This window comes from Strongylocentrotus purpuratus, unplaced genomic scaffold, assembly GCF_000002235.5.
Source record: "Strongylocentrotus purpuratus isolate Spur 01 unplaced genomic scaffold, Spur_5.0 spur5_scaffold_6, whole genome shotgun sequence".
Classification (NCBI taxonomy): domain Eukaryota; kingdom Metazoa; phylum Echinodermata; class Echinoidea; order Camarodonta; family Strongylocentrotidae; genus Strongylocentrotus; species Strongylocentrotus purpuratus.
The window spans coordinates 7,910,759-7,926,080 of NW_022145612.1; the positions used below are offsets into that span (position 1 = coordinate 7,910,759).

Genomic DNA, 15,322 nt, shown 5'->3' on the forward strand with positions numbered 1-15,322 from the left:
AATGAGATAAAAACGAGAGACTGAAGAGACAAACAATGATATAGAGGGTAAGAGATTGAGAAGAGTAAGAGAAAGTAAAGACAGACTAAAATGGAGAAAAGAGTTTCAGCAAGAGAAAGAAGATAAGCGGAATAAAATAAATAGACTGGTAAAAAGAGGATTGAGAGGGAAAGAGGGGAAGAGAGATAAAGAAAGATGAAGAGACATATAGATCGAGACAGAGAATTAAGTGGGGTAAACAAATGAAGGAAGAAGTTGAGAAAGAGAAAGCACTAGGGGATAAGGGTCAAGAAAATAAAACAGACATAGGTAGAGTGAAGGAGAAAGAGATAGATAGAGAGACAGAGAGAATGAAAGAGAAATATATGGGGAGTAAGAAAGATATAGAAAGAGAGACAGACAGATAGAGAGACAGAGAGAATGGAAGAGAAATAGATAGGGAGTAAGAAAGATATATAAAGAGAGACAGACAGATAGAGAGACAGAGAGAATGGAAGAGAAATAGATAGGGAGTAAGAAAGATATAGCAAGAGAGACAGACAGATAGAGAGACAGAGGGAATGGAAGAGAAATAGATAGGGATTAAGAAAGATATAGAAAGAGAGACAGACAGATAGAGAGACAGAGAGAATGGAAGAGAAATAGATAGGGATTAAGAAAGATATAGAAAGAGAGACAGACAGATAGAGAGACAGAGAAAGAAACAGAAGGAGGGAGGGAGGATGCTGATGGTTTTAAGGAAGCTGATTCAGGGATTCAGGAGTGAGGTGTATGTGGTGGTGTATGTATACCCTAATCATCCACATCCTCTACATGATGTCCTGCTCTCTATCTTTAGGCGAGCAGGGTGGGTCCCAGCAGCATCGCGAGCTTCCGTCGCTGTCTGATACGTGCTCGGGACGATGCCAAGAAACAAACAACATCCAGAGAGATGGAAAGGCTAAGCCATCCCATATCATGTTAGGAGACTAGAAGGGAACTATATCTGTAGCGAAACGAAATAAAGCCCTTATGGCTCCAGACCTAGATGATATATCACCATCGATATATCCCTATAGATCTTTCGATAAAGACACCCATTAACTAAGATATCCTGAAGTATATCCATGTACATCATGAAGATAATTCACAGTAGTCCCGTTACAGTACAAGGAAATAGCTATTTCTGTCAACTTTTGGCAACTATTGTCTCTTTCCTTTTTCCCATGTCTCCTACTAACCAGCTATCTTCACATCAAGTTCATTTCATGCTTTCAGTTTCCATGCCATCCATTCTATTTTTTCTCCCATGTTGTATCACACACTACTCACACATTTCTTAGATGTCTACTATATTCTTGTCTCATTCTCCTATAGTATTATTTCTATCTTCATCTTTCTTCCCTTCTCTTCCTCCTGCTCTGTACCTCTTCCCATCACAATAGTCTGTACATAATACATGACCATAATGTATCAGACTTGTTCTGTTTATACCTTTAATTTTAATAGAAATTCTATGCATATGTATTTGAAAGCCATGTGAGTTATCACAGACTTAAATGTGTACTTATAAAGTAATATTTGACATAACTTATCTTAAAAATTGTCACATAATTTCAGCTATCATATATAGTGTCCTGTTTCAGGTGGTGATTATTTTTTTGAGAGAAAATATGAATATACCATGAAAGGCATGATAACAGTGAGAAGCACCTTGTGCAAAAAAATGGTAGAATGGTTTCTTTAGTATATACTTTTCCATTTTAGAACATATATGTATATGTATAATTGCATCGCATTTTAATATATTCTCATACAATTATGAACAATATAAGGCAGATTAGAGTCATTTAGCTGTTGGTAGAATATCTAAAAGAGCGCTCAAATACAAAAGATCAATCTTAAAGGGATAGTTGAGTTCTGTTGCAGAGGGCGGTACACAAAATATTTTTTTTGTAACTAAGTGTCAAATTTGAAAGAACATACAATTTAAATGACCAAATCATCTTTGTTTGATCAAAATCGGTTCAGAGACGGCTGAAATATCCATAAATATAACGATTTCTAATACTTGTGAACCAACACAAATATTAGATAATTTGAAAAAGCAGTTGAAAAACTCAAAAAGCGCCTTTTACGTTGTATTTCAGCCAATGTCGATGTTGGCTTTTTGTTGGCATTTTCATGTTGGTTACATTATGCACAACCGGCTGGCCCATGTATTGTTATTTTTAATTAAATAATTAATTAAAGGTCACCATGTTTTGGGGAAAGTGGAGCTGAATTGGTATGATCGTATTGGCTAAATTTCACACATTTTGGGGTCTAAAATTACCTTCATGGCAATTTTAGGTTCTAAAACGGCACTAGAAATGTCATCGATAAGAATAAGGGCAATATTATCATGCACTTTGAAAGCATTTGCGGTCTGAAAACAGAACTCAACTTTCCCTTTAAACCAATCAAGATAACAAAAGACAAAGACTTTCTGGTAAATAACCCAATAGCCCATGATCTAGTGACTAAACACTTTTGTCTGATCCCTTTGTTCTGACACTGCACTTTTTTTTCTGATTTTGCATTTACATGTATAGGGATGTGTTGTTTCAAGGACAATTAAATGATTTAAAAGATTATAATAGAGGAGCATTTTGGGGGGAGGGGGCAGTCCTCTTGATGTTGACTAATAACAAAATCCAAAGAACATTACCCGGTAAATGAATTTTAGGTGCAATATGGTATATGCACATGTGTCAATTTGGAGGGAAAATAAAAAGTATATACTCAAAAGTAAGTAATATAAATATATATTCTTCCTTTTATTCTTCATTATTTGACATATATTATTTCCAAGATCATTTATTAAGGTTCAGCAAAGTAAACATCAAGGATCCCAAACTCCAATCTTGCATTTGTTGCATGACATAACACAATACTACATGCACGAACAAGTTCTAAATCATGTCTAATTAATCAGCAGACTGGGAGTAGAGGAGGAGGAGCAAACTTGATTTTCTACATTTGATCTTCTGTCTGCGGTTAGATATGCGATGTTTAAGAAGAAAGTTAATTACACATTTATTGCTTAGAGTACTCCAATGCCAACACAACATCTCCTACTTTATGAGCTGCCAGTCACAAACCAGGGCCCCATGTTTTTTATTCAATCTTTGATCTTCAGACTGCTTTATATTGTTTCCATTTATACCGCAGAGGGCGAACAATTGAGCAGTTTTAGAAATGACCAGCTATATGGGCAAAACACCCAGAGAGTGGAACAAGCATCTTCTTTCTTAAATCAAAGAGTTGATAGCATTTGGAGGAACATGTCAAGAGGTCTTTTGATGTGATCCTCTTCCTACCGATGGGCGAGAAGGAGCAGAATCCAACCCAACTATGTCAAGTGTCTTAGAGGTTCTCTCACAGAAAAAAAGAGGTGGGGTCATCTATTTGTGGCATCAAGATTCCTAAAACATCTCCTCTCCTCATCATCTCTCCTCCGACCTGATAGATAACCATTGTAGAACTCTTTTGATGTCATCCTCTTCCTCCCGATGGGAGAGATGGAGCAGAATCCAACCCAACTATATTAAGTGTCTTAGAGGTTCTCTCACAGAAAGAAGATGTGGGGTCATCTATTTGTGGTATCATGATTCTTAAAACATCTCCTCTCCTCATCATCTCTCCTTCGACCTGATAGATAACCATTGTAAAACTCTTTGGCTGTCATCCTCTTCCTACCGATTGGAGAGACGGAGCAGAATCCAACCCAACCATCCTATCATAGAGAGCAAAATAGAATGAGAAATGCTTTTTAAGAAACGGTAAAATTTTCTTGATGATGGGTGATGCATGTCAGCAGTTCTTGAGTTGTTATACCTGAGCCTACATTTATTCAAATTGATCTAAGCCTCTCTAAATTGTTGGGAACCCAACAAATTTGATGGCAAAAACTCGCTTCAATTGTATAATGAAGTGAAAGAGGATGTCATTTAACACTGACTTCTGCAAGGATTTTAAGAATAAATGTGTTTGAAGACGAATATGATAAAAGAATACAAAATTTAGGTTTTCTGCGTATAACACAAAACCCAAGTTTCAGCAATATTCATCAATATTCAAACACATTTGTTTTGAAAATCCTGCAGAATTGAGTGTTAAATGACATCCTCTTTCATATCATAACATAATTTAAGTAAAATTTTGCCATCCAAACTGTTAGCAAATTTGAGGCTCCCAAGACTTATAGAAGGGCTTTAAGCCATTGGAAAAGGTTGTTATTGTGGTATTCAATGGCTCAAAATCAAATACCCAAACTTGATTCACTATCATTGTAGGAAACGTTATTTCTGTGAAACATATCATTCTGAGACTGAAAACAACTATTCAATATATGGATTTTTTGCATGCTGCCATTTATGAATTTATAATTAGCAGAGCTATGTTACCAATACAAACATAAGCATAATCTAATCTTGATAAAGTCACAGGAAGCGTGTGGAAAAGCAGTTGGTGTGAAAATTGTAACAGATCAACCCAAGAAAAATCAACAACAAAAACAATAACACAACACAATAAAAGCAAACAAACATTTCAGAAACATTGTAGTCTGTTAGGTTTCACAATAATAGTGATCTTCATTAATATATATAAAAGAATTTGATCATAAAATTGAATACAGAAAAGAAAATCATATTAGACTACAAGTGTCCTGTGATAATTAATGCTTTTTCAAGATCCTTAAAGCTATTCTTGTCCAAACTGCTTGTTCAGAAAGATAAGCACTGAAGATTCAACGAGGAGTGAACCATGAACTCACCTTACATCTTACATAGATGATGCTTTTATTTTTTGGGAGAGAAATGAGACCTGGTTCATCCCCCTCATAGATTGGAAGATCTAGATGAAAATCAAAAACATAAAAAAATGTTGTTGACTAAAGAAATTATGCACACACAAAATTTAATAATCATGGAAATACAATTTATTCCCTTAAAAAGGAAATGATGTTTATTCACTAAATGTAAGTTGCTGACAGCTCTTAATGATGCGCAGTACAACATTTTTTCTTTATCAGATTATGAATTATATAATTGATTGTAGCACTAGAGAAATATTTTAGAAAGAGTAAAGGCGTGTCTGAAATACAAGTGTCTTTGTGTGTAATAAACTTCTTGAAGAGATTGATACCATTTATTTCTTCTTTCCAAGCAAGCAACCAAGTTAAATGGATGTGCAAGAAGACGTGTGAAGATTGGAGAAAGATATAGCATCTGGAGTCAAGGAAAATTCCAAAGCCTTCTGGTCATACGTTAAGACTAAAACCACCCCTTGAGAAAGTATCGGCAGTCTTATTAAGTCGGATGGAACCACTACTGAAACAGACATAGAAAAAGCCCAAGTACTGCAAGACTTCTTTATCAGTGTGTTCACCCGTGAAGATTTGCAGAATATGCCGACTTCTCCTGAAATTGACTTTGAATCAGCATTAACAAGCTTTGCTGTCGTACCATCAGACGTGTTCGAGTTGCTAAGGAATCTGAAACCAAATAAGTCTCAAGGACCTGATGGATTGCATCCACGTTTACTGCAAAGGTTGGCAGGCGTTCTTGATGTGCCACTTTCACTCTTGTTCAAAATGAGCTTAGAAAAGGGAGAATTACCCTTGGACTGGAAATCGGCTAATGTTACGCCCATTTTCAAAAAAGGAAACAAGCAAGAAAGCAGAAACTATAGACCAGTGAGTCTCACATGTGTTGTGTGCAAGATATTTGAGTGCACGGTGATAAAGCACATCATATAAAACCTATCAACAAATCACCAACATGGCTTCGTTGCTGGTCGTTCCTGTACCACTCATCTGTTGGAAGTACTCAACGACTGGACACATACCTTGGAAGAGGGAAGTAACATTGATGCAATTTACATGGACTTTATGAAAGCTTTTGACTCAATACCCCATTATCGATTGCTGCAGAAAGTTGAAGCCTTTGGCATCCAGGTTCAGACACTGGGATGGATCAAAGCATTCTTAGTTGGAAGGAGACAGCGTGTAGTAGTGAAGGGTCAACTGTGTTGAAAATTGGCAGGTCCCCCTCAAGTTATGATTATTGCATGAGGAATGGCAATGAAACTACAATCCTGAAAGAATCTAAAGTGGAAATGGATCTTGGTGTGCTTGTCGATTCTAAGCTGACCTTCAAAGACCACATCTCCCATGTTGTATCCAGGTCTAACAGGCTACTGGGGGTGATACGAAGATCATTCACAAACTCTTGTACATAGGCCTGGTAAGGTCTGTCTTGGAGTACGGACAAGCTGCATGGTCACCATACAGGATAGGTGAACAGAAGAGACTTGAAAGCGTCCAACGAAGAGCTACAAAGATGGTACCCATTTTGAAGAATCAACCATACAAAACACGTCTGAGATACCTGAAGCTACCATCTCTTGCCCATCGCAGGAAGAGAGGAGATATAATCGACGTGTACAAGTACCTCCATGGCCTATACACCACTCAGACAAACTTACTACATTTATGCAAGGAAAATAGAACAAGATGGTACCTAGTTTGAAGAATCTACCATACGAAATGCGTCTGAGATACCTGAAGCTACCGTCTCTTGCCCATCGCAGGAAGAGAGGAGATATGATAGACGTTTACAAGTACCTCCATGGCCTATACACCACTCAGACAAACTTACTACATTTATGCAAGGAAAATAGAACACGAGGCCATACCCTGAAACTAGAGAAGAAATTTTCACATCTCGACATCAAGAAATTCTTTTTCTCGAATAGAGTAGTGGGCACATGGAATAGCCTATCTGAAGAAGTGGTTAATGCCCCATCTTTAAATGTCTTCAAAAACAAACTTGATAACTATTGAGAGAAATCACCTTCAGTATATGATCTTGAAAGTAAATAGAAGAATGCAGAAGTATTGATGCAAAGGAATTCAATCGATCGATGAACAGGCTCTGTCCTACCAAATTCGATGGATTAAAGTAAAGTAAGTAAGTAGTGAAATCCAAGCAAGAAAACAAATCTTACCTGAGCAATCTGCTGGAGATACCATCTGTTCCAGTCTCATTTCCTCTCCTCCAAAGAGAGTTTTAAGGGGCATCTGATGAAAAATAATGTTCAAAACATAAATCATCTACAGAGAGTGATAAACACCATGAAAATATTGTGGCAACACATGCATTAAAGGCACAAATATACCAGGCTTTAATCAGTATTACTGCTAATAATTTTGAGTATTTTCTCACACAGCTATTACAATACTACAAGTCTTGAAGCCTATATAATTGACATATAAATCAGGTAGATAAGTATGTGGCTGTGATTGTTAAGATTGTAGCTGGGATGGCTATACATATAATATACAAATCTTTCTTCACTCATCAATAATCAGCATATATTCATAAAATCTTTTTTTTTAAATTAAAAAATTGCAGCTTTAAATATTTTTTTATAAAAATCATCACCTACCTGTTCTCCAACGGCCCTATACAATCTGTATATATCCTGAGATGTAGCTCCCCAGTCTATCCATGCTAGTTTATTTGGTATTTTAAGTCCTGCAGTACAAAGGTCAATGTAACAAATAAATTGACACTCAGTTTTACTAACAATAGCCTAAAAAATATATTTATATGCACATGTATAAAGGAATGATTCTTCTTCATTACAACATATTAGCTAGAATAATATGTTTGAAGCTCAACTATCAGAGATGGATTCAAACATAACAGAGTTTGTATTCTCTATTCATTTCAAAATGGTTTAATATGTGCATTTGAATATGATCAGTAACTTGGTTTTCAAATTACCGGTACAGTACTGTTTCTTTTCACAACTTGAATGCTTCTTACAGGCTTACATGGATGAATAGGGGGAATTATCACTGATGCATGCTAGATTGTATTAACCATTTGACTCACCTAATGTAGCGCCCTCTTCCCTCTGTGGCATTTCATGTTCAATAAACCAAGTAAGGTTGTGAAGGACTTCCGATAACTAGAATTGACAAAGGAGATGTAAGGCAATTTAAAGTTTGGAGACATTTACAGTAGTACACAAAATTCATTGAGAGAAAAACTAAATTCTGAAAACCAAAGAATGGTATTTTTTAAACAGGTTTTTTTTTTTCCTTTAGCTTTTAGGTAATTGAATATTAAACATAATAGCAAAATAGCAAAATAATAAATTAGAAATATGCACATATATCTGAAAGCAGAAGCAAAAAGGAAATAAGCAACTCTTTCTTTCCTTGAAATACATGTTGCAATTAAATACACTTATTTCTCTTGGACTTGGTGAAGTCATAACTTGATATGTTCAATATGGGTACGAACTTCAAAATCAATAATAAATTGATGTGAACAGTGAAATCAAAGTGACTATTTAAACAAATGTACTAATATTGGTTACATAGAGTTGGATCATTACATTATAGTACATACTAAACCATCCATATCAATCTACTATTATATCCTTTTAAAATTCTTTATATCAAGTTCGAACATACCATTTCTGAACCCTTTTTGGCAAGAAGATGGGTAAGACTTTTTGTTGTACTGTTGCTTGGAACATTGTACTCCCTCTGTAGAAGAATGGGTCCAACATCAAATCTGCAATGAAAAGGAGAAATAAAAGAATATTATAAGAGTGCCTGCTTGTACGACATACAAAACAATAATAATTCCTCTGCACTAGAACTCAGAAATTCATCAGGTTAATGGCAAGCCTTCCCTCTGAGAGTAAGTTTGGTGATAATTGGCTAATCAAATATTGGATAGCTTCATGATGAAAATGAATAATTAAATGGATAAATACTTAATGATGGTGATATTTAAAGCATATGTGTAACAGGAAAAAGGATACAAAAGTGAATATTTTTATGAAAATGGTTAAATTAGTCAGTGATTTGGAATTGGTGGCAGTATATAAACACTGGAGGCCTGGAAGAAACACTACATTAATAATAATAATAATAGGCATAACCGCATTTATGAAACACCCACTTTTAATACAGTCACAAATTAATATATCCATTCCTGCTACATGTATACTGCCATCTATGGTGAGGTGCTAAACATCCACATAATAACAAATGTACTTACATGTTAGTGGCCGATACGTGACAGGTATTTTCATGCAAATTTTTGCTGCCAGCATAAAGTTACCTTTCTAATCTACAAACCTCATATGAGTTTAGAGTGTTTAAAAGTTATTTGTAATAGTTTCAATGACAAAAAGACACAATTGCTATATTTCCACAACTTGAAACCATATGAACCAATTGTATACGTACTGGTCTCAAAATGTTACCTGTGTGGTTGGATTCTCATGATGGACACCCCAGTGACTTCATCACCATTGAGTATAGTATGCTGGATAGGTGCACCTCCCCTCCATCTAGGCAGTAGACTGGGGTGCACATTAAGTATACCTCTGAAAAGATATCAAGTGATGAATTGTTAATTTGTATCTGCATCAAAATTGAAAAGTGAGATACTAGTGAACACAACAATAAATGGAAATATGCTCAAATCTAAAATCATTACGATGCCAATATGTCTTTAATTGATCATGACCACATAATTGTTTAAATTTCTTTTCCTTCATCATAATTTTTTTCTACCTTCCTTTTTTGGTTTTAATGAAAATCAACATGATTTCAAATTGGACTCTTCTCTGAAGCATTTCATTTTTACTGGCCTATCCGATGTATTACTGTACGAAACAGAAGAAATCAAACCTTACTTAGCATTCTTCAGGTATATTCCTCAACATAACATTTTAACAACCCCTGAGAAGAGAATAAACCAAATACTCTTACAGTGGAAAACTTTTGATGAGCCACTCTGGTAGTAGATGGCCAAAAGAAACGGTGACCCCAACATCGAACCCAGATATGTGATCATCCAGAGGCCATTGGTGGCAGGTCAGATGCTGCTCTTGACAAAACTCCCAGACTGGTGATGGCTTCCTGGTTTTACCTCGTCGTTTGATGAACTGTGCAATACAAATTTAATAACATTGGTTTCTATTTTTTCCATCTAAAAGCCAAAAGTCATATTAAAGGTACTATGTCCCTTTTGCAGCCAACCTCAAATGCTGTAGAACTTTGCAGGAATTATGAATATGTCATGTATGTCCTATCTGTGAAATTTAAACGTTAGCAGTGTCCTCATATTCAAATTATGCAAGGAAACCTGTTTACTTGCTAGACTTCACTGTCAGACACTATTGAGTCACTGACTGGCTTTTTTTCTTCTTTGCTAATAACATACATAAAAAGAGTTGTAAAGGGTACATGAGCATTTGTCTACATCAATAACCCACTTCTTGTGATGGCCAAGATTAAACTGATTGAATCTTTGCGCAGCATAAAACGTATGACCATTCGGTACAATTGTCTGAAAATCAAGACTATTACTTTTGGGCTCTATAGCCCTAAAGTCGATTTGACAACTAATAGTCGTTATTTTCCAACTTGAAGAAATTTTCAAGCCCCACTTTTTTTAGGGGAGTTCTAAATTAGTATTATCTTTCAAATGCAGTTGGAATTTAACTTTTTCATTTTTTGGGCCTGCAAATGGGACAGAGTACCTTTAAATAAGTGTTTTTGTTCACTAAAACCAAGGAAGAAAACACATTTTCCATATTAATCTTGTCAAAATACTAGTATCTAAAAAAAATGGTAAAAATAACAAATACCTTAAAAACTTTCTTTGAAAAAAACAACTTATTAGTATGTTCTAGAGAAGGTCACAAGATCATATAGTAAAAAGGTGACACTAATATTTACAGCATACATACAACTGAGAGATTTCAACTGGTGAACATATATTTATAAGACATTAGTTTTGAAAAGGCAATTATATTTACAATTTTCATTCCTTTTGAACAATAAAATGTGATTGTTAGTACAGCGAAAGCATAAAGTCCGTGGCAAAAAATGCTTGAAGTATTTGTCTTACCGTGCTTTGTGGAACTACAACTTCAAGCTTGTCAATCAAGTGGCCATTCTGTCTGGAAACAAAATAAAACAGTATTTTTTTTATAAATTCAGCTTCCATTTGTTTTGATGCTGTTTTCCTTGATTGCATCACTATAGAAACTGACACCTTCTTTTAGAAATACAAAAAATCTGAAATATCTGTGTATTCACACCTTCAGCTTCAGATCATGTTAAATGTACTTGTAAAATACTTCATGCACCTAGATAATCATGAAAAAGTGGTTCCATTTTCTGTTAACTGAAATTTTCTTCCTGAAAGGGAAACATAGTTTAGAAGCTTGTACAATCGTAGGAGGCGAGTCATATTAAATCAGTAATTTTTTTCTTCACTTTTCAGAACACCTCTCAATATTTAAAATATAAATTAAATCTTCCCCATTACCAAAGTCCCATTTTTGCATCTCAAAACACTGTATAACAATGACAACAAATACTTTAGTGTTTTTTAATTGTTCTTCATCATTATTTTTTGTTGTTGGTGGTAATAGCATGTCCTAGGTTTAGTTTCATACCAGTATGGTTGAGTAGCTAAAGATTATAATTTCAAAAATAAAGGGTAAAAACACTAGGATTATTCTTTTAGTGTTCTTTTGAGTAAATTTGAAAAGAGGACAGAATAATAGAGCAATTTTGGTAACAAAGCAGTTAATCAAATGACAGTGAGGATTTAATACCCCTTTTCTTATCCTTCATCTCATCTTTTTACAATCTTGCCTGTTTCTTACCTTGATTCTTCCATAAGCTGCAAATGAGGAAGTGAGAAATGATCAGTCCCGAAGAACATCACATTCCATCTCCGGTCCTGGCCTGTCTGACATTGAACATGACACTGTCTCTGAGCGAAAAGAACCTTTCCTACGTTCTTTGTCCTGTGAAGTCTCAAACAGTTGCTATGGTGACTTGTAAGAAACAGGCCAATGGAGAAAACATGTCTTTTCAGCATTACATGTGGCATTGTGATAAAGATCTGCTTCATCTATGCACGGATCAGCTGCCAATGTTATGTTTGTTTTGTCTCAGTTGAAGTACATCCATCCCAGCTTGACTTGAAAATTCTGATAGAGTTCTATTCAGCCATGGGGAAGAAGAGAAATTATAAAAAATGTACATACAATGTAGGAAGAAAAAAACTTGGAGACAAACTGTAGACCCTATTCATCATCAAATGTGAAACACTTACATTTTTATGAAAATAACAAAGATAACAAGATTAAAGTCATACTATACAAGAAGCACTGCCACAAAAATATGTTTTGGTGAGATAAATCTCGCTCAAATGATACACAGAATACAGAATTAAGAATCTTTTATGGGTATATTGTTTCCCCCCGAGATAAAATAAATATCAGAGTACCACCAGCCCCTGACATCACACATAGGAGCATCACTATCCAGGCTGTGTAGTAAAAGCTGTGCTTTTGATTCTCAACATTTCAAACACCACTTTACAAAACTCAGTGATTTCACTAAAAATCGGTACTTTAGTGACAATTGATGACACCTAAATAGCAGTAAAATACATTTTTCCAACTTACTGATGTTAAAAAGAATAATTTAAAAAATAAAATTGTAAGTCTAGTGTCAAACTTTGCTTACAGCTGCATCGACATGATTGTGTACAGTCTATGTGATATTGTGTGGTGTGTATATTTGTGTATAGACTTCTAGTTCCCTGCCTCACAGCATGTATGCAGTGCTAGAGGTCAATACACATTAGCTTTGACTCTCTATGCTTTGCTGGAGTGCCTGACATATTTGTTCACATAAAAAAACAGATTCAAATATAGGAAAAGTGAAGGGTAGATAGACCCAAACAAGCAATTTGCAACACAAACAGAATACCAACCATACCAAGATATCTCAGCAATAAAATGAACTATTTCAATCTTAAATGGACAATTGAGAGTAATATTGCATATAGACAAATCCAAAGCCACAGCCCAGAACTGGAGATCAAATTTAGATAACTTCTTCTGAAATTGAAAACCATTGAAATTGAAAATAATAATCTAGACAGCAACAGACATTATTCAAATGATTATGAAATGGTCATGTAATTCATGAAAATCTTTTTTTTTTAATCATTGGATCCACCAAGTGCCTCTAGCTCTATCAGGAAATTAAGAGAATAAACGAGAACTAAAATTTTTAAAAAATACGAGAAAATCAACGAGTGGGACTAACGTACGGCAACTGTTGTAAATCTTCTTCTAAAAATTGCTTAATAAAAATATCAAAGTCAAAAAGCCTCAGTACTTCGTAATAACCTAAAAGGTATTAATCTTTCGTAAATACATAACTATTTACCTCGAATCATGCGAAGATACGGACTTCTATTCTATCCAAAGCCCTATCCAGCTTCTACTTGCAACCGACCGCCGAGAGATGGCGAGAACTTGGTCCTGTATCTTGGTCATACGAAACGCAAACAAAGACACTAGACTACGCAATTGTGCATCTACAAATATACTGGCTTATTTTTAGTAGGATAGGGAAGGTGTCTTTTTATCTTCTTTTTCTTCTTCTTCTTCTTCTTCTTCTTTTTCTTCTTTTTAACCATTAACCACAACAAAATAACTTAAAGGTACATGTATTTAGATTATTTAGCAGTGGCAGTTCCAGGTGGATCTTAAAAAAAAAAAAGGGGGGGGGGGAGACTGGGGGGGGGGGGGGAAGAAAAAAGAGAAAATAAAGAGATAAGGAGGTAAAAGAAAAGATCGAAGAGAGGACAATTAAGGAGAGAGAGAGAGAGAGAGAGAGAGAGAGAATTGATTTTCGACGAAATTAATCGAAGGGGGCATTACAAATTTCAAGGCATAGATTAGAGTTCCTATCGCTCAAGACGGCGATCTTTAAGGCTTTTTATTGCTAAAAACTATATGAGCGTCCAGGTCCACCTCTGCCCCCCCCCCCCCCCCCCCCCCCCCCCCCCCCCCCCCCCCGGCATCTGGATCCCATGTAAATGTCTTTTGGAGAGATTGTGTGTGTAAGACACTATGAACATGACAGACAATGAAAGCGGACAAAATATACAGTTCCTCAGGTAAACAAAGGGACATCCCTTCACTGCTATTATGTAAAAATGTGTAGAACAGGTGTCACATGCATATTCACCTGTTCTACACATTTTTACACAATAGCAGTAAAGGGGTGTTCCTTTGTCTACCTGAGGAACTGTATATTTTGTCCGCTTTCATTGTCTGTCATGTTCATAGTGAGAGGGAATTGATTTCCAACGAAATAAACCAACAGGCAGAGGCGGTGATTTTGTTTTCTAAACTTCAGGGGATGGCCCTCTAATATTTCCAGGGAGAGGCGTACCCCACCGCCCTTTGAATGGATGACCCTGCAATAGGTCCTATGGGAGTTTACATCAGGCGCAAAATCCCGAAAATTTGAAAATCGTGCAGGCCAAAAAGTCGCTCAGTGGTGGTGGTGGGGGGGGGGGGGGGGTGGGGGGTAAGAGGACATTTTTTTTTTGTCCCGAAAATTTGAAAATCACGCCGGCCGAAAAGTCGCTCAGTGGGGGGGGAGGAGGGTCCAGAAAATTTGAAAATCGCGCCGGCCGAAAAGTCGCTCAGTGGAGGGGGGGGGGGGGGGGGGGGGGGGGTTAGCGAGCACATTTTTATTTTTTTTGGTTGTCGAAAATTTTAAAATTTGCACCCCCCCCCTTGAGCGCCAGGGGGGGCCCAACCTCCAAAAAAGGTAAAAATCACGTGTTTTTACATTATTTTTTTATCAAGGGGGGGGGGGGGCCGGGCCCCCGGGGCCCCCCCCCCCCCCTGGATCCGCCACTGGTTTACATCGTCTGGCACTAATAAACTGCAGGAGAATCTCTACCTTTGTAATATCTCCTATAATATTGTGAGCTACTAGTATGCGAGGAAGTGAGAAAAAAAACAACTCAATTTTGGATGGTGAAACTTAATGCATGTTAAACCAATTTGGAGCCTAAATACTGCAAATGGTGTTGCAGCCGTTACTCCTATTACTATAAATATATATACTTTTTTGTATTTTGGAAAATCCCCAGAAAAACACGTCGATCCCCTGTCCCCCCTTCCCGTAAAAAGTCACAGTTCGTAGAAGAAGAAAAAATCACCTCCGGAATCATGGACTTGCCCTATATCGACTCTTACAGGCAAACATCCATTGTGAAAAGAAATAACAAAGATTGGGCACCGATAAAGCAGATTTGCATACTAATCGTTTCAAAGTGTTTTCTTTTCATTCCGATTAGTGGTACTGCTTAGGTATGTTCCAGGCTCGGTGATCGGTCAATCATTTGGGATGAGGAATGTTACGACGGGG

General features: G+C 36.3%; 1 protein-coding gene across 1 annotated transcript; it reads right to left on the reverse strand.

The window, feature by feature from the left end:
• Nucleotides 1–3,277: 3,277 nt before the first annotated feature.
• LOC575597 (methionyl-tRNA formyltransferase, mitochondrial) lies at nucleotides 3,278–13,424 on the reverse strand. Its single transcript, XM_030973399.1, has 11 exons — nucleotides 13,319–13,424; nucleotides 11,737–12,077; nucleotides 10,971–11,022; nucleotides 9,827–10,002; nucleotides 9,316–9,438; nucleotides 8,513–8,615; nucleotides 7,926–8,001; nucleotides 7,474–7,562; nucleotides 7,033–7,105; nucleotides 4,799–4,878; nucleotides 3,278–3,757 (listed from the first exon to the last, which is right to left on the reverse strand). The coding sequence occupies exons 2-11, from the start codon at nucleotides 11,985–11,987 to the stop codon at nucleotides 3,611–3,613; spliced, it is 1,170 nt and encodes a 389-aa protein (XP_030829259.1). The 5' UTR covers nucleotides 11,988–12,077; nucleotides 13,319–13,424; the 3' UTR covers nucleotides 3,278–3,610.
• Nucleotides 13,425–15,322: the final 1,898 nt, after the last annotated feature.